The sequence below is a fragment of the Vespa crabro genome, chromosome 6 (assembly GCF_910589235.1).
Source record: "Vespa crabro chromosome 6, iyVesCrab1.2, whole genome shotgun sequence".
Classification (NCBI taxonomy): domain Eukaryota; kingdom Metazoa; phylum Arthropoda; class Insecta; order Hymenoptera; family Vespidae; genus Vespa; species Vespa crabro.
Genome location: NC_060960.1, coordinates 1,323,613 through 1,344,338, shown reverse-complemented (window position 1 = coordinate 1,344,338; position 20,726 = coordinate 1,323,613). Strand labels below are relative to the sequence as shown.

Below are 20,726 nucleotides of genomic sequence, written 5' to 3'. Positions count from 1 at the left end.
CGTCGTCGTCGTCGTCGTCATCGTCTACTATCTCTTTTTAGACTTTGTCCAATCTGTTTTTCCAAGTGTTCAACTAATTCTTGGTTACAAGAACTAAATTTTCATCCAATTCATGATACAATTTCTCGAGGATATTTTAAGAATCTTTCGCAAGTACTAATAATACATAAGGAATAAGACACGACACAACAGATTGCGATTTTGGGTACGAGAAGGAAACATGTATGAATGTATGTATGTATATATGTATATATGTGTGTGCAAGTAAATACCTACCTATCATAATGAAAGCTAAGAGAGGAGAACGGAGAGGTTTCTTTCGAAATACGGAAATAGTCGTCCCACCTCAAACGACGAGAAATGACGCATACCTGTACTACGTATTATATACATATATACATATGTATACATACATGCATACATACATATATACATACATATATATATATATATATATATATATATATATATATATATATATAAATGTCACCGAGTGGCCTTAATCGCGCTACAAATATTGAAACGCGTATGATATTATACGTTAGTGTATCTATATATACAATGTATACGAGTGAAGAGGACAGAATGATTTCATAACGCGATTATGCGATATGCAATTAAGCATCGTTACGATACGCGATCTCTCAGGGACGAAAGTGTAATCCATCATAAGTACATCGAAGAAAGTTGTAACTCGACATATATGATGATTATTATATGCATACATACCTCGTTATTTTTTCCCCTCCCGCCCTCGCTCCCACTGCTTCCCACCTTCTGCCTTTCGTCATTAATTTTCATCATAAACAAATTTTACTTATAACGTATATGTTACGTATGTAACGTATATGTTTCGTATGTAACGTAGCTTATGTGACTTAGGTACACTTAAATATATAAGTAAGTACATACATCGTCTGACAATATTTCTCTAACGTTAATTCAACTGCGAAAACTTAATCCACATTGTCCTACGACTTACCATTTATTCCCCTCAAACTGTCGTAATAATTCTTAAGCTATTGCCTGATTTACGACCAAACGTAGAGAAACATGAGAAGAGCGGGGAGATAGTTAACGAGAGAGAGAGAGGGGGGGGGAAAGGAGAGAGACAGAGGGAACATTGTAATAGTTTCGTATGACTTATTTTATGCGATAATAATCACATCTATAAATAACATCTAAAAAAACTCAAGTATTTATTCTTACGAAATGAATTTTGAGAATCGATATTTCCGATCTAATATAACGTATTGTTCCATTTACGTAACACCTTGTAAAACACTTCAACTAGTAAAAAAAAAACTTGTTTTTCGAAAGATTCGTTTCAAAAAGTTCCGTTTTTTATCGATAAAACCAAGTTCCACGATTTATCATCGAAGAAAAACGAGCGAACAAGCAGGCGAGTAAGCAAGCGAGTGAGTACGCGTTTCTTAGAGTAAACGACGTTCCTACCGAAGAAGGTAAATGGACCGTTCACTGTTACTTGAATGCCGTGCCCATCGTGTATCGCCGTTGTTTCCATGGGAAACGGTCAGGTAGAATCGTGGAAAATACGTTAAGCTTCAAAGAGAAAGAGAAAGAAAAAGAGAAAAAGAAAGAGAAAGAGAGTGAGAGAGAGAGAGAGAGAGAGAGAGAGAGAGAAAGAGAGAAAACAGGTAAAGAGACATAGAGCCAATATGCAAGCGTGTAAATTCTCTGTGTGTGGCTCTGTGTACATATTGATATGTATGTGTATTTCTCTCTTTCTCTCTTTCTCTCTCACTCTCTCTTTTCCTCTCATCGCACTACCTTCTAACAGGTCATAAAAGCAGAACCATAAGCCCAGTCGCATGACCTAGCACAACAATGGCTATAGAATCGCTTGTGCTACGGCTATTTGCATTTCTCTTTATTCCTCTCTCACTCAGTTGCTCGCATACTCACTCACTCACTCACTCACTCACTATCTATCTCTATCTCTATATCTATCTATGAGCTTTCTGTCTCTTTCCATATCACGGGATGTCGTGTAGAACGGTGTAAGTAATTCAATTATACTACTCGTCATTTTACCTACGACGAACGCATTAACAAATTTGCATTTATTAACAGGTATAAAGGGAAGAATGTAATTGTTGTTAGACGAAATATTACACTATATTATTTTCACACATGGCTTATCATCTTGTCGTGTAAACGAGGAGAACAGGCCCAACCGGAAGTGTGGGAGGGGGGATGGATTATTCATGTGTATTTGAGTGAGTGAAGTTCGCATAAATAATATCGTATAAATAAATTATTCGTATAGTTTGGTAATGTTTATGAGTTTCTTTGAAGTACCACCGACGAGTTCTGATGGAGAATAATAAGAAGAGAACTAAGAGATGGAGTAGGAGGAAATTACGAAAGACGTTATAAACCTGGCCTCTTCTCCCTTATTTCGAAAGAGAAAAAACTTAAAATTCTTTTCTCTTGTAAAATGGAGATAAAGAGAAAGAAACGGAAAGCGTAGGCGCATATACTAAGATGATCGATTGTTAGCGAATAAGATTTCGAAGGAAGAGAGAGAAAGAGAGAAAGACTCGTTGAAAGCTTCATTTTGTTTTCAATCGAATTAAAAGAATTCTTGGCATGTAATTATTTTCAATTAATTATCGATTTTGGTATCACTTTTCAATCGATTGTAAATGAAAAACGTTTAGTTTTCACGTTGACACAGATTTTCTCTTTGTTTCTTTCTTTCTTTCTCTCTCTTTCTCTTTCTCTCTCTTTTTTGAAATATAATTCACAGAAATCCAATCCTTTTATCGATATTATATTTTCAAAATCACTTCTATCAACGAAGTGTACGTTTAGAAGGAACTTCGCAAGGCAGATCTTTGTATGAATCGAGTTGAATGTATATATACATGTATGTGTATGTACGTGGGTGTATGTACCTAAAGAAAGAGAGAGAAAGAAAGAAAACAAGAAATAATGAGAGAGAGAAAGAACGAGAAAAATTCGTCAAAGGGGCACGACAAGCGAACATATATGTATGTACGTATGTATGCATGTACATATGTATGTATGTATGTATGTAAGTATGGATATAGGTATGTATGGCTCTATGTATGGATGTATGTGTGTATAAAGAAGTGAGTCATCGAACGAGTGGGCGTAGAAAACCCTCGATTGGATCGGCCGGAAGAAATAAGGAGAGGAGAGTATTACTGCTCGTAGGTGATTTCAAAGAGTGCTCTTCTCTCTTCGAGAGACTGATCCTCATAGACTCGCGGAAGATGTCGTTCCATCGAGAGCTCTATAAACCGTTCTTTTAGGAGAAAGTTTTCAACTGCACGAAGAGGGAGAGGGAGAAAGAAAGAGAGACATAAAGAGATAAAGAGAGAGAGAGAGAGAGAGAGAGAGAGAGAGAGAGAGAACCTTGTGGCTTAGCCATACGAGACAAGGAGAGATCTTGCGCCTAATAAGTTCAATGAGGTTTCGAGTTGATCGTGAAGGCTTCGACAGAATTGATTTCTCGACACGATTAGATATAGTTGAAGCAATATTTCTTCTTCTTCTTTTCCTTTTTTATTATTTTCTTTTTTTTTGTCTTCCTTTAATCCTCAATAAATATAGCATAAGAGATACGAAAAAAAATTTGTTTAAAGTATCTGCTGTCAAAATATATCTATTTACAAATAGTAACATAATTCACGATGTAAAGACGATTTGTAGAGAAAGAGAGAGAGAGAGAGAGAGAAAGAGAAAGAAACAAGTATCCTTATGTAATTCCGAATATTGTGAGATAAAAAGAATGGACGGCCCTTATTGCGAGAAGAGGAAGAGGAGTCAACGAAAGGTATTATATTGGTATAACTTGTCCCTTCTTTCAAAGCTGACTTTCTAATTTCGTAAAGTTTCCTTAATACAACTTCCTCTTTCTTGAATCGAGCACCTACATAAGTCTTTTATACTAAAGGTATCCATCTTCCGTGATTTATCCGTAAAGAAAAGAAAGCGTATGTATGTTAGGAGCTCAGAGTATTATCGAGAAAATGTCATTTACTTTTAGATGCCCATCTCTTCTATATTATCTCACTGACATCTTAATATTATCGTTAAAAAATATATAAATAAAATATATATAAGAATATCATAATAATTATAAATATTGTAAAATATTGTAATAGAGTTTATATATTCTTTGATAATTTCCCATTGATACTTTTATAAATGGAATCAATACAGTAAAGAAAAGAAAAGGAAAAAAGAAAGAGAGGGAGAAAGAGAGAAAAAAGAAAAAAGAGTTGCAACAAATTCTAAACTTCTAATGAAACACCTACCACGGATATTCTGTCTTTTTTTTTCTTCTTTTTTTCTTTTTTCTTTTTTCCTTTCTTTCTTTTTTATCTTCCAGACAGAAAAGAACGATCGGCCCATCCTAGTTGCCTGAATCACCCTGAGTACATACACGTACACACGTACATACATACACGCACACACGCACATATACAAACATATAAACATATAGACACCTAGTGGATGAAGCCATTAGTGGCTAGGCGAAAGATAGAAAAAGGGGAGAAATCTAGAAAGAAGACTATATCTTCCGCCTTATATATTCTTTCTCTTTACCTCCCTTAGTCATAGTTTCTTCCTACGGCGTTCTCTTTTCTTGGAATTTCAAGGGGATGCATATAAACGAGCGAATCGAGGGGAGACGAAAAAAGAACTTTTCTAGACAGAGACGGTAAGAATGACACGATCGTATACCCTTGCTCGATAGGTGGTTCGTTATATCCTATAAAACTTAAGGGAGAGAAAGAGAGAGAAGAGATTTCGATGACTTTATTGGGTGATTTCGACTGAGTCGAGGGGTTGAAAAGGCCACGATAACAGAACAATTCTGTATCTGAGTCATGAATTGCTGTCGGTGATATTGCTACGATTCTATATATATATATATATATATATATATATATATATATATATATATATGTGTGTGTGTGTGTGTGTGTGTCTCGTTGGACAATTTATTAAAAGGATTTCTAAAACTAGGAAATACCTTTTTATCTATCTTTTCCAATAAACTTTTTTCTTTCTTTTCTTTCAACGAGTTAGTACAAATACATAAATACACCGAAAATACTATGTCCGCCAGTCCCAAAAGGTCTCTTTTATCTTATTATTACTGACATCCTCGTTAATTATCCACATAGAGAGAGAAAGAGAGAGCACTCCTCGGACCTTTTTAAGCAGGAAGTATGACGCGTTTAATCGTTCTCTCACATAAATTTTCACCGTTAGGATAAGACATGTCTCAACAGGGTTAATAACCGTGTCTTGATTTAATAATAATAAACGAGAATATTCAAATAATATGTTACGTATATAAAAATGTTCATTTATCGAACTTTATTGAAAGATTATGAGAAATTGTTATCGAATAGATGATTTACGAGACGATAAGATATAGATAAGTAGTAAAATACTTACATGTTGTCAATCGAAAAATTCCTATTATTCTTTCCGCATTGAAACTGACGAAAGCAAAAAAAGGAAAAAAAAAAAACAAGAAGAAGGAAAAACATCCTCCGTTCTTAGTAGATACACGGAGATAAAAAAAACATTAGAAGGAAATATTAGTCATCTTTCTAGCAGCATCTTTTATGAATACATTAGAAAGAGAGACATATGAGAGAGACAGAGAGAGCATGCAGATGCATTAGGTCGTTGTAAATGGTTACGTGGAATTGCCATTAAAATGGTATAGTAGGAAAACGTTCCTCGTTAGGAGTTATATTTCGTTTTATATCCTTGGAAAAAAGAATCAGAGAAAGAGCGAGAGAGAGAGAGAGAGAGAGAACGAAGGGAAGGAGAAAAAAATAGAGAAAATAAGGAGAGAAGAATTTTGCTTGGTATTAACGATTTGTTATACTTTCGAATCGAACTATGCGCTCGTACTTTGGATAATTAACGTAACGGAACGTCAGAGAAGGAAAATAAAGACTATGCGAGGGAGGAAGAGAGAAAAAAGAGAGAGAGAGAGACAGAGAGGAAGGGGGGAGGGAAACACGAATGCTTAGCGGTCTACATGAGTCTCGCCTCGTCAGGCTTGCTCGTAAAATGCGACTCGTCGTTCGCTAAGTGAAAATACGTTTCTCTTTCTCTTTCTCTCTTTTCGAAGAGGAGGCTCAACTTTTTCCCGGCGTTCCACGTCGGCGAATTCGGAGGATGAATGAGTTTTCGAGCGCTTGCTGAGAGAAAACAGGAAAGTCAGAGAGAGAGAGAGAGAGAGAGAGAGAGAGAGAGAGAGAGAGAGAGAGAGAGAGAGAGAGAGAGAGAGAGAGAGAGAGAGAGAGAGAGAGAGAGACAAACAGAGAGAGAGGGAGAGAGACAAACAGAGAGAGAGAGAGAGAGAACGAAAAAGGGAAAAGTCGGAGGAATCTGATGGAAAGGAAAAGACTGAACGGAAGTCACGTATTAATAACGCAAGCGGTAAGGGCGAGAGAGGAAAAATTGTGAGGGAGGAGTAGAGCAACTGGAGAGGGATAGAGGGTGACTCTTTTTAACCCTTAACAAACGGAGGGGAGCAAGAGGAAAACAGAGAAAGGGATAGATAGATAGATAGGTAGATAGAGGGAGAAAGAGAGAGGGAGAGAGAGAAAGAGAGAGAGAGAGAGAGAGTTAGGTTGGCTGCATTACCCCTTTGCGACCCTAAGCAAACTGCGTGGGTACAGATTCATCGTCGGATTCACAGTTTCCTCTCTTCGTCGCGTCGCTATTCTTCCCTTTTCTCTCCCTCCTCTCATTCCCTTTCTCTCTATTTATCTCTCTATCTCTCTATCTCTTGGTGCACATTGCTCGTACGTTTATCCCGTGACTCGACTATGCAAATGCATGCACATATGTTGCTCGATTTCCAACGACTTCGAATTCGCAAAACGAACGTAGTTTAACGTCATACGTTCGTTCTTTCTTTTTTTTCCTTTTTTTTTTCTTTTTTTCTTTGCTTGTTTGCTCGCTCGCTTTTCTTAACGTCGAAGAATTCCATGGTAAATTCCTTACGAGAAATAAAATAAAAACGCTTCTTGTCTAACGTTTCTACGATTAACGCGATATCTCGGTGCATCGAAAGATTGTAATTTTCACGAGAGAAACAAAGAGAGAAAAAGAGAGAGTTTTTACTGCTCCCTCTTTTATCCCACAAAGGGAGGAAAAGGTTACGATTAGACGACGACAAGCTTTGTACGAACAGCTCGCCGTATAATTGAATGCCTTCTTCCATGAACTTTCCGGATTCTTGCTTCCTCCTAACTGTTCCGCGAACGAGAATCAAGTCGAGAAATTCTCTCGATGGAAAATGCCTTCTTATACAAGACACATATATACATACATACGTACGACACATACATATACACACACACATACTATTTTTGAGAGAGAAAGAGAGAACAAATTCTATGCAATATACGGGATTTACACGTGCGTTTGCCGCCACTGTACGGTACACACCATTACCGGACTTCAAGGAAGAAGCAAAAAGAAGTTAAGATAATGCCTTTCATGATATTAACTTAGCGGTGAGGTAATCATCGTGTTCTTTAAAAATTTCGAAGGGTCTTTGGTTTTTCTTCTTTCCTTTTTTTTTTGTTTATTTTATAATTTCTTTCTTTTTTTTTTTTTTCTTAATATTTCTTTACAATTTCTCGTTTCGTACGGGATCATTGTACGGGACGGACAGTTTAACAGTTCACTTTGACCATCTGTGCGTTTACTAATCCTTTAAATCGTGATATCACGTTTGTCGCACGTTCTTTTCGATTCGTCGTTTTTGTGTAAAACACGAATGAATTATCATCCGTCCGATGTTAAGAACGTATATGCGGGTGCCACGTGTAATTGCCTACGTAACATGTACTTGAACTATTGATTCTTCGAACACAAATATATTTAATTACAAATATTTGAAAGAGAAAAATAAATACGATTATACGAAATAGATTCGATAAATATTAAATCACGTATTCATTGCTTAGAACGAATGGTGTTTCTTTGGCAATGGTTAAGAAATTCTTAGAGCAAAATGGTTACATCGGTTAAGAAAGTGCAGTCAAACGATGTTAGTAACAAAGAGAAGACAAAGTGTACGATCGTTTTACGCATTATAAAAAGCTATAGATATGGATAGTTATGAAAATAATAAGAATACAATTTTTGATATTCAACGGACGTCGTTGTCCTTGATTCACTCTCGGTCACATCAATTATTCTTCGTTAAGCGAAAAAAACGGTGTTACCGAGTTATAAAAGAATACGATAACGGTAGACTAAAATTATATTTCTTTTCTCTTCTACATCGATAAATTTATATCTGAACGATTAAGATAATGATTTTAACGGGAGGAAAAAAAAGAAAGAGAAAGAAAAAGAATAAGAACAAGAAAAATGGTGGAATACAGATAACGCAAAAAATACAGTAATCCGTGGGGCTCCTCGCGAATGAAAAGATGAGTTAGGAAGATAAAAGAAAGACAAAGAAGAAGAAAAAGAAAAAAGAAGAAAAAGAAAAAAAAAAGAAAAAAGAAGAAGAAGAAGAAGAAGAAATAGAGAAAGAAGTAGAAAAAGAAGAAAAAGAAGTGGAACTGGTGGGTGGTTCCTAACGGAGTTGCGCAACGCTCGCGTGCACTAGATTTACATAATTCGAGTTGCGTCGTTTCACCGTAACGAAGAGAAATAAGAAAAAGAAAAAGCGAGTAGATACTTCGGAATCGTCGCGAAGGGAAACTTCCATACCCCAAAATGAAGTATCTACATAAAAGGCTTTCGATCCATTTCTTTTTTCTTCCATACATATATATATGAATAAAAACATTCGAAGAGATGATTAAAGAGGAAGGGATAAATTATTATTTTGAATTAAGAAAAAAAAAAAAGGAAAAAGAAAAGAAAAAACTAAGATAGCAAGAGGGGGAAAAGAAGAGAGAGAGAGAGAGAGAGAAAATTCTTGCAAGTGCGTCGCAATGAATTTCTTGTTTTTTTTCTACGAGTACGAAAAACAAAAATAAATAAATAAAAAAAGAAAGAAAGAATGAAAGAAGGAAAGAATGAAAGAGAAACAGAGAAAAAAGGATAAGGAGGAAAAGAAAAGAAAAGAGAAGGAAGGAAGGAAGGAAGAAAGAAAGAATGAAAGAAAGAAAGAAAGAAAGAAAGAAGGGAGGTCCAAGAAAAGAGGAAGCTCCGCGTCTTCTCTACGTGAGAGAAAGACGAAAAGGTGGAATGATGAAGGGAGGAAATGCGAAAGGAGAAAGAGAGAGAGAGAGAGAGAGAGAGAGAGAAAGAGAGGATGGTCTCCACTGGAGGATGAATAATTCAGTACGTGTGCGCATTGTTGGACGCGCCCATGTACAGTCTTCGTATACATAAACTTCGAGATGTGCTAAGAATGAAATTGTCTTTTGACTCGGTTGCTCCGGTCGATTCCATAGCAGCTGTTAGCCATCGACTTATCGCGATAGCTCTTACCGTATTACTATCTCTCTCTCTCTCTCTTTACTATCCAAGTTGGTCAGTGAGAAGGAATAAAAACTGGGTCAGGGATGAATATCGATTCGCGATGATTTGATCAAATTCACGTCGATTTAACTCTTCGATGAAATAACTCTCGAAAAATTTTACTTGGAATCCTTTGTAAAGTCTTTCTCCTTTTCTTCTTTTATTTTTTTGTTTTTTTGTATTTGTTCTTTCTATCTTTTTTTTCCTTTCTTTTTTTTTTTGTTTCTTTTTCTTTTTATTGTATCAAAGAAACCGATTTTTACGTTTGATGGTATTCGAAAAATTCATGAGAAAAACTTTTCTATCGAACGAACACAAAATACTTAAAATAGGTGAAAAACATGTATATTTACGTTGAATAAACAATTAAACATATCGTGGATGCGAAGTCGTCGATAGCCGGTTAAAAATTTAAATATTCGCATAAGTTATACACGATATGGCAAAACAACGTAACTGGTATGGATATAGTTAGATGGACAAGGAGGTGTTAAACTCGGAAGTCGATCGACCGTGAATAAATATCATTGTCGATATGGCACGTTCAACGTGCCAAGAGGTTGGTACGCTTGTTTTATTAAAGACTGCTAATAAGCGTTCGCCGTCTACAACGGAGGACTACTTAAGAAAGGACACTAGACAGTGAACGTTACCAATATCATTATATTGCTAATTAAGGACACTGTTCTCTGTTAGTTACGCGTGACTTGTGAAGAAACTATACCATTGAAAGTTGACGTAACAAGCTAGATCAGTATAATAATAATAATATAATAATAATAATAATAATAATAATAATAATAATAATAATAATAATAATAATAATAATAATAAAAATAAAAATAATAATAAAAATAATAATAAATATAATAATAACAATAATAATAAAATAAAATAAAATTCGCGTAATTCAATAATATAATAATAATAATAATAATAATAAAAATAATAATAATAATAATAATAATAATAATAATAATAATAATAATAATAATTTTTTCTTTCTCATCTTTTCATTTTTCCTGATAATGACTGATGAAATTTATATCTTCGAAAAGTAACGTTGATGCATGTATGATAAAGGATATACATGTCAGTCGTGTGCAATTGTTTATATTTTCTCGAAAATAGAGAGAGAGAGAGAGAGAGAAAGAGGGAAAGAGAAAGAAAAAAGAGAGAAAGAGAGAGAGAGAGACATTCCAGAATTAGAACGAACAAAGCTAATTGCGTAAGCGAATCGTCGTTGGTGGTCGAACCTAATTAAATCCTATATCTATACATCTTCTTTCTCTCTCTCTCTCTTTCTCTTTTTGTTTTGTCATCTTTTTTTCTTGTCATGCCTTTGACAGGCACTTTTATTACGTCTTACGCGTTTAAAGGGGTTAAGGTCGAAAACATGAAACCGATTGGATTCGAGAATGGAAGCTGCCAAGTTAAGAAAGGTAGTGTATTCCATTGCAAGCATTCGGTGAAAAAACGCGAAAATGTTTATCTTTCTTCATCTGTTTCATCTCACATTACAAAACAAACTTTCTTTTTAAAATAGAGACAAATTGTTACAATTAAATTACTATTCATAACATATCCAATGTTCATTTTCTTTGATCATCATAGGATCGTTTTAAAAAATGTTAATACATCGTTTAAATTTCGTTCGATACATGATAGTCTCTGGTAATAATGATCGAGATAGAGAGGGAGAGAGAAAGAGGGAGAGAAAGAGAAAGAGAGAGAGAGGGAGAGAAAGAGAGAGAGAGATTGGTGAGACACTAAAGAATAATAAAATTTGTTTAATCTCACTGACTGATCTCTCATCTCACCCTATCTCTCCCCTTCTCCCCCTTTGTTGTATTTAAAATATCTACGAGATAAGTAGAGAAGGGCTGCTCGGATCTATCGATTTTTCTTCCTAGTCGGAGCAGCTGTGCTGTCTTTCGCACCTGGCTGTCTCTATATAATAAATAACACACAGTAACTTCTCTCTTTTTCTCTCCCCCTCTCTCTTTCTCTTTCAATGTTCGTTGATATTTTGCTATTTCGTGTTTAGGATCAACTAAAAATTTTTCTCCCTCTTTCACTCTCTCTCTCTCTCTCTCTCTCTCTCTCTCTCTCTCTCTCTCTCTCTCTCTCTCTCTCTCTCTCTTTCTCTCTCTCTGTTTTTTTTCTTTCTTTCTCGAGGGCAACAGCCATGAGATGCATTTTATTATATGTATATTCATACATACTTACTTTACTATACTTTATTATATGTATACATATACACACACATACATATTTCATTATATGTATATACATACACATATACATGTATACGTTAAATGCTGCTAGTTGCAGTTCTTTCCATTGGGGTCTCAGACCTTATACGTCACTTAAAAAAAAAGAAAGAGAGAAAAAAAGAAAAGAAAAGAAAAGAAAAAAAGAAAAAAGAGACACTGAAGAGAGAGAAAAAGAAAGAAAGAGACAGAGACAGACAGGCAGAGAAAGAGAGAGAGAGAGAGAGAGAGAGAGAGAGAGAGAGAGAGAGATGAAGAAAAAAGGAGCCACGTGAACAGCTGTGCGGCCCCTTTTGCGGAGTGCCTTTTAAAACGACTCCGAAAGAAAGAGCGAAAGAGAAAGAGCTAGCAACGAGCAACAGCCTACGAAAGAAAGTTTTTTTCTTCTTCTTCAGGCTGCACCATCACGATTCTTCGAGGAACTTGATCTTTCATCGATCCAAAGGGCTATAAAAGAGAGACAAAAGACTAGTGTTCTCTCTCTCTCTCTCTCTCTCTCTCTCTCTTTCTATATATCTGTTTATCTATCTATCTATATACCTATTTATCTATCTCTCTTTTTCTTATATTTTAATGTAATTACATTATTATTATTATTATAAAGTAGGCTATTTAAATCTGGACACTTTTTTCTACTTCTTTTATTTTTAAATGTTAAAACGTAACATGCCGATATGTAAATTACCCATATGACGCCATAACCGAAGGAGATACCGTAGGAATGTGATACGAGTGAAAGTACTGTAGTCTGAATTTTAAAGAAGCATGCAGGTCGGTCTCTCTCTTTCTCTCTCTCTCTCTTTCTGTCTATCTATCTATCTATCTATTTCTCTCTGTTTCTCATTCCACTCGTCGTCGACACAAGTTTCCTATCGAGTTGTTGCTTGAGCAGCTCAAGAAGTAGATATAAGGTCAGGAGGATAGTCGAATGAGACGTAGAAAATTACTCTGGGGAATACTACCTCTTAAATAGATGGGAAAAAAGTCTTCATATGTTATATTTCGAATCCAATATGAAGAAAATATTATTCGAATATATTTCGATAGATATTTTTCGATATTATATGTATCATCTTATATCAATTTCTTTATTTTTTTTTATTCCTTTTTAATAAAACACATAGATTTCATACATATCTGTGTATTTTCGGACTCCTTTCATCGATTCCTTCGATTAACAAAAAAATAAAAAAAAAATTAAAAGAAAATAAATAAAAAAGAAGATATAAATAAGGAAAAAGCTATCATAATCGCAATGATTATTTTTGAAACGATGACCTTGATAATACGATAATACGTCTCTTTTTCTTTTTTTTTTTTTTTTTTTTTTTTTTTTTTTCAAATAATCGAAAATACATATATACATCGAACGATACTATATGCGTTGAACATACACCTATGTATGTATTGTTACCGATCAATAAGGCAACTGGCGATCGATGAGTACTTCGAATTACGATCGAAAGATAATTTTGTCGATTCGCATGAATATCTGTAAATACATGTATGTGCTTCGAAAATAACTATCTCCATCTTGACGAGTTACTAAGAATTATGTAAATTCGCAATCAAATCGATCCTTCCCGTTCGGCCAACATCGACAATTCTCTAGGGTAGAACCGATGAATCACGATGCAAGGATCAATTATTTCAAGGATATTACAGGAATCTCTAGCTTCTCGTAATTCTTACATGAATTTTCAATTATTTACAAAAATAAGAAATCGAATATAAATGAAAATGTGATATAATGATTAATTGTTATTGAAATATATCGTAAAATAAAAAAATAAAAATAAAAAAGACAAAAGCTATGTGTTTCAACGGCGAACAATTTCTCGAAGAATCTCCAATAAAAATAAAGAATAAAGTTAATAAATATGAAATGATGATATAATAAATAGAATCGTAATTAAAAAAAAATATATATATATATATTGCAAAATACGAAAGTAAATATAAAAAAAGAAGCTTCGTTGTTTATCTTCAACGAATAATTCTTCGATCGATTTCTGATAAAAATGTGAAATAAAATCATAAGATATTGAACGATACGACGTAATAAATGATCGTCGTATCTACTATGACTAAATCATGCGTCGTATATAAGTATATTATAAAATAAAAAAATAAATAAGACAAATGTTGTCTTATTCCTCGATGGATATTTTATAAAAATGAAGAATGAAACTGAAAACAAGATATTAAACGATATGATATAATAAATAATCGTTAATAAAATATACGTAGTACATATATTGTAAAATAAAAAAGTAAATAAGAAAAACGATGTATCGTGTTTTTTCAACGAATAATACCATTATGAATCCTTCACAGTAAAAGTAAAAAAGTAAAAAAGTAAAAAGTAAAAAAAATGAGATAACAACCATACAAAAAGATATGACATAATAAATGGTTATTATTAAAATACATGTAAGTACGTACATTTTTAAATAAAAAAAATAAAATAAATAAATAAGAAATACACAAAGCTATGTTGTATTTTATCAACGAACTGGCAAATGACATGATTTGTATATTCTGGCAAGTATTATGGGGGTCTAGGCGACTCTCATCTCCGTTTAACTTCTGACTTCAGATTCTAGTTTAACTCGGTGTCTCTCCTTATATACACGGATATTTACGCCTAATGATGTCAGCTCTAATAGCAAGAGTGGGATCGTGCGAGCACGATTTTATTACCGCTCGCTTAGTCTAAAGGCGCCCATAGAAATAAATCTCAATGATCCGAAGACGCGACGTCTTTATACCCGTTTCACTATGTTTATACTACCGAGAACGTAGTGGAGTGCGAACTGGTGAAAAAAAATAGCGAGAGAAAGAGAAAGAGAGGGTGGGGGGGAGAGAAAAAGAGAGAGAGAGAGAAAGAGAACAAACATTAAAACCGTTGAAAGAAAGAAAAAGAAAACGTAGTATACAATAACAATTTGTTTATAACTTCGTAGTAAATCATAAGCTATCTTTCGAATGAGATCATGAAAGAAAGTTTCTCGTTCGTAGATCTGCTTGTTTCTTTTGTTTCTTTCTTTCTTTTTACTTATAAAAATAAAATTTTACGTTCTAGATAAAAATAAAAATAAATTTCAAGAGAAATTAAATTCTGTTGATGCTGCTTAGATGAAAAATAGTAACGCGCAAACTCGAGCATCTACTGATGCTATTGCTGCAAGCACGTGCTTTAGTGTACACGTTTCAAACGAGAGATAGAGAGAAAGGGGGCAAAAAGAGAAAGAGACAGAAAGAGAGAGAAAGAGAGGGAGAGAGAGAGAGAAAGAGAGAGAGAGAGAATCTCTCGCGATGAATTGTCCTCAATGCGTCGAGAGCCGCTTTTCCCTTTAACTCGACGAGAGAGCTCGCTGCATGTCGTTGCTGAAAGTCATACCCTGTACTCGTATACTATACTAGCTACGTAGTATGCTCAGTATACTTGGTACTCGTAGAAAAACATGAATATTTCTTTGAATATATTTTCTTTTTTCTGTTTTTTCTTTTCAATTTCCACTTCACAAAATCACTAACTTACCGTGTATAATAATATATCATATCATATATATATACATGTGCATGCATGTACGTACTCACGCATATGTGTGTATGTATGTAGATATACGGGTATGAAAAAAAATCATTGAAAATGTATACCGAACGATTTAATTAAAATTTCATTTCAAATTGTGCTAATAGATTTAGATGAGATCTCATATTCGAAAAGAAACTCTTTCTCTTTTTTTCTCTTTCTCTCTTTTTTTTTTTCGACGAAATAATACTTGTAAGTCTACTAGCAGGATCCCATTAAATGTGCAAAAAGCGAATTAAATGAAATAACCAGCCTCCAATTTTCACGGTACTCTTAACGACGCCCAGAAAGAGAGAGAAAGAGAGAAAACGAGAGAGAGAGAGAGAGAGAGAGAGAGAGAGAGAGAAAGAGAGACAGAGATAGAAAGAGATAGAGTTTTGCTTTTAAATGTGGCGTAACTTTACAAAATAAAAGCTTAAAAGGAACAACATAAACGAAAGAAGAAAAAAAAGGAAAAATAAGAGAAAGAAGAAAATTTGATGTCCTAAGGAAAATACTAATCATAAATGCAAAGCTTTTTCTCACTCTCTTTACTTCCCTCCGGCCAACCCATTTTTTCTTTACTGCCTCTCTCTCTCTCTCTCTCTCAACTTTGTTTTTCAAGTGATAGCAATTCGCAAAGCGAGAAAATCGTCATGAGAAATCGTCGATCCACGTATGTTCCTGCATTTTTTTCTTTAGGGTATCTTCACTCGCCTCTCTCTCTCTCTTCCTCCTTGTTTCTCCTTCTTTCTTGCATCTACCCTTTCCTTCGTTTTTACTTCCCAAGAGCCGTTCCCGTACGACGATGTCTGGCAGGCCAGAATGAAAAACGGGCGGTTGTATTTCTCGAAGAGCGAGCGTTTCGTCTTTTTTTTTTCTTTCTTTTTTTTGTCAGATCTCTTTAAAACCGCAATGAAGTTCACGAAGGAGAAACGAAAAAAGTTCTTCTTTTCGGTACCGTTTGCAATTACATTCCCTCCTACTTCGACCCTCTCTCCTTTCTTTATCTCTCTCTCTCTCTCTCTCTCTCTCTCTCTCTCTCTCTCTCTCTCTCTCTCTCTTTTCCTTCTCTATCTTTCTTGATAGTGTTTCACAGCTTGGAATGGAAAATCAAATAAAATTGAAGAAACAGAGGGAGAGAGAGAGAGAGAGAGACTATCGAAATATTATATAAATATAAATATATATATATATATATATATTTATATATATATATATATATCTGTTAGTCAAGTATAATTACTTGCTGATCCTTTCACCGTCTTCGACTATTTCCATGAAACGGAAAGAGATTTGTTTGGGTGCTGTCTTTGAAGGCTATTATCCGAATGCCGATCGTAGCATAGAACGAAGTTCAAAGTTCAAACGTGCCAAAGATAGTTGGCTCGTTCTCCAAGTTCTTTTCCCTTTGCTCTCTTAGCCAGAACTATTCAAACGCGTTACCATCTATTATTTTCTATCTTTTTTTGTCTTTTACGGTGTCTAAGTACTCTAAGGAAAATATATATATATATATATATATATATATATATATATATTCTTATATACATGAATATGTATATACGCCGTTTCTCTTAGACATTCTAATAGGTTCGATAAATACTTAAGTGCTATACTTAATAATGTCATTCAATCTATAGATCCTTAAAATTGATCGATCATGACCGCACTTAAAAATAGATTATGTACAAAACATCGAGATAAGAGTATTTGAAAATTTTTATGAAAACATGAACAACATCGTTCGAATTATAGATCTTTGAAATAAGATGTAATTGTATATAGAATAGTTAGACTCATTGGTTAAGGACCTCAAGGCGGGAAAATTAAATAGAAAAATCGGGTCTATTCGTCTCTAACCTGCGAGAGTAATTTCGGCAAGGCATGCGCATGCGCATGATTGCCATGACCAGAACTGGCTCTCTGTTGCTGTTGCTGCGTCGTTGTCGTAGCTGCTCCAGCTGCTGCTGTTGCTGTTGCTGTTGTTGCAGTTGCTGTTCCTCCTGCCTGTTGGCCGGCCTCCGATCTAAGATCGTGCCTCCAGCGCAGTACTCCCATCATAACCGTGCTTCTTGTCCTCCTCCTCCTCCTTTCTCTCTCGCTCTCTCTCTTTCTCCCCTCTTCGTTCCCTCTCTCGAATGCGCCCTTCGATCTCGACGCAGGAACCCAACCTGACGTCGTCGAGTTCGCTGCCGCCACCACAGCCGTTCCTGCCGTGTTGCTGTTGTTTTCTCGGGACTCGAGATTCTCAGCTTTCCTTAACTACTAGATGGGAATAAGAGAAGACACCGAGATACTCGACTGGAAGTAATAGTCTAACCGTTGTAGTAGGATGTCTACTCTTTTCTTGACTCTTGCCGTGTTCTCCTCTCTCTCTCTCTTTCTCTCTCTCTCTCTCTCTCTCTCACTCTCTCTCTCTTTCTCACTCTCTCTCTCTCTCTCTCTCTCTCTCTCTATTTCTATCTCTTTTCACTTGAAACGTCAGTGTATTCCTTTCTCTCTCTCTCTCTCTCTCTCTCTTTTCTCTGTTATCTCTGTCTTTCTCCTCTCGGAATGCAAGAGATCGGAGAAGGACGTTAGCCTTAACTACGGACGGAAAGAGGACTACTAACGACAGGTAACTCTACTACTACTACGAGTTACGAGGATCGAGACTCGAAGACGCACCAATGTCCGACCTCTTCGTCCGTCGATGAACAGCAACGTTCAAGTCCCGCCAGGACATCGCGAGAGTGTCCTCTTGAACGAAGAGACGTGACCGAGGTATACAAGAAGATCGTTCGAAAGTTATCACTATGAACACCAACACAACCACAACTTATACGTCTCCTCTCTCTCTCTCTATTTATCTATCTATCTCTCTCTTTCTCTCTCTCTACATCTAAGCAGCGAGGTCAGAATAGAAAGTGTTTACTTGCGAGTTAACGTGACCGCACCAAACGATCATGAAGTTTACCGTAGAACGTCACTGCGACAACTACTCGTGCGATCGCGCGGTTCGAGCCGACTACCCGTCGAGACCGAGACGTCCCTCCTTTCTGCTCCCCACTACCGTCCTTCCCCTACCTCGCTCCTCTAGCCCCTTCGCTCCTTCGATGCACCATGGAACAAACGTTGCCATGGTCGCCGATCGCGCGTTCGCGACCTCCTTCTTCTTTCTCCTACCATGGGAATTCTTTTCGATAACGATCGCCAATTAAATGAATAAATTCTCTCCTACTTCTCTCTTTCTCTCTTTGTTATAGTTGCCCTTTTCGTACAAGACTCGAGATTACGCGCCAATATTCTCGAATCTCGATTAGTCGCCATTGCGTTTAGTGACTGAAATGGCGGGAATTTTTGAATGATATTATATTGTAATTATTATATGCTGTAATATTATAATTATTGGTATAAATATATATATACTATATTATATATATATATATATAGTTATATATATATTATAATATAGTATAATATTATATATATATATATATATATATATAATATTATACTATATTATAATTATGAATATAATTCTCTCTCTCTCTCTCTCTCTCTCTCTCTCTCTCTCTCTCTCTGTGTGTGTATGCGTATGTGTGTATATACACATACATGCTGTGTACTATATATACTATATACAAATACCACACGCGCACGCATACACGCACGCATGCATACACACAAAGCAATTTTGAATGATGTCCTGCGGATGAAACGACTCGGTTTAATATTTTTCTTTTATAGACCTATTTTCAAATATTTTAAATGATACTACTGATCCTATATTGGATAATTCAGAGAGTAATGGGACTTTTTTTTTAAAGTTTCAGTAGATACATTGTAAATGTAATTTAATCGATGTCCAAAGTAAAATATATATATTTTTAAATGAATATGAATAATTAATTATAATACCAAAATAAAACCAAAATATAATCATAGATTTTTGTTACAAAAAAACAAAGGGAAAAGAAATGTCTTTCCATGTAAAAGGTCATTATGCCCGAACTGTTCAAGTGAGATGACCCATAAATTAGGGTGTCATGGTCCAAATAAAGAGAAAAAAAAAGGATGTCGAAGATAAAAGTACGTAGGAAAAAAAATTTATTTTTTTTGTTAAAACTTTTCTATACTGATCACATGAATTGAAAAATATCGAACATCCTTCGTGCAATCACTTATTACATCGCATACAACGGAATTCATGTCTGTACAGTTATCTATATTTGACGCATTGTCAGTATTATTCTCTTCTTCAATATTTTTTTCTTCAAACTCTTCGACTACAAAATCTGAATAATTTTCATTCGAATGTGTATCTTCCATATGAAAAACATTTACGTTTAGATTTGCCTGAACTTTTAATAGGTTTTCTTATTTTTATTAATTTTCAAAAAATCTTTTACGTTTTCTAATTCATTAAACATTGATGTACTGGCGATCCAATGACATACTGGAGATTGGAATAATCTTATTTAGCATTGTATTTGGCGTGTCTGCCATGGGTTTCTTTTTATTTATTGCATGCTGAAAAACAAATAAAACAGGTACCTACAGATCCTTTATTTTGTTTTTGTATTTTCTTTAGTTACATGTTGTCCTGTTTGTTACTCTTCACTTAAGAAAGCGCATAATAGATTTTCACCAATAAAAATGATTAAATAATTAAAAGTAACAAAAAATTCATCTTCCTCCTAAACAGTTAGGTTTATGTCATAAAAACGTAAGAAGAATGTATAAATGGGTCAACTATCTCTGTGAAAAACCGAGCCATATATCCCAAAAGTCAGATAGTGATGACTCACTTGCATTTCAAGAATTTTATAACGATATATCATTGCATGAACTATATCTACAAAATATGAGATCGAGTCGTGTTTCATTCGCAAGGTCATCTCACCCGGAATTACCCTATATATATAGGATATACATACGATTATAGTATATATAATTATACTATGTAGTATATATATAATATATACCAAAAATAGTATATAATATATATTGTATATATATATACTATATATTATATAGTGTATATATATACTATATACAACAATTGTATGTGTACTATAGCTATACATTGTTATAATTATTATTGTAATCAAAGTATAATTATAATATAAATATATATATATATATATATATATATATATATATATATATAATTGAAAGGATTTTTAAATTAAAAATTCATTGATATCGATCAGACAGATAAAAAGAGAAAAAAAGAAAGATAGTAAGAGAACTCATGAAAATGTATCAAGAGTTTAAAAGAATGACTGTTCGAGTTCTTTAGGTCGAAGATAACTACAGGTGATAGAGGAAGAGAGAGAAAGGAAAAGAAGGAGAACGGGATCCGGGTT

At 34.6% G+C, this 20,726-nt stretch overlaps 1 protein-coding gene and 1 long non-coding RNA gene across 9 annotated transcripts in view; one reads left to right on the top strand and one right to left on the bottom strand.

The window, feature by feature from the left end:
- Positions 1–20,726, bottom strand: part of LOC124424943 (rap1 GTPase-activating protein 1-like) — a 102,787-nt gene that overhangs the window by 13,657 nt on the left and 68,404 nt on the right. The window contains exons 1-2 of one of the 8 annotated variants that reach the window (XM_046964602.1): positions 18,043–18,325; positions 17,236–17,640 (exon numbers count right to left, since the gene is read on the bottom strand). The exons of 5 other annotated variants lie outside the window; for them this stretch is intronic. In XM_046964602.1, the coding sequence (XP_046820558.1) occupies positions 17,236–17,436 (201 nt within the window). In that variant the 5' untranslated portion in view covers positions 17,437–17,640; positions 18,043–18,325. Of the gene's footprint in view, positions 1–17,235; positions 17,641–18,042; positions 18,338–20,726 lie in introns of those variants that run through there. 2 more of the 8 variants (XM_046964601.1, XM_046964604.1) reach the window with 2 other exon arrangements.
- LOC124424946 lies at positions 1,034–6,344 on the top strand. The gene is made up of 2 exons (XR_006942391.1): positions 1,034–2,240; positions 2,320–6,344. It is a non-coding gene; the product is annotated as an uncharacterized LOC124424946 (long non-coding RNA).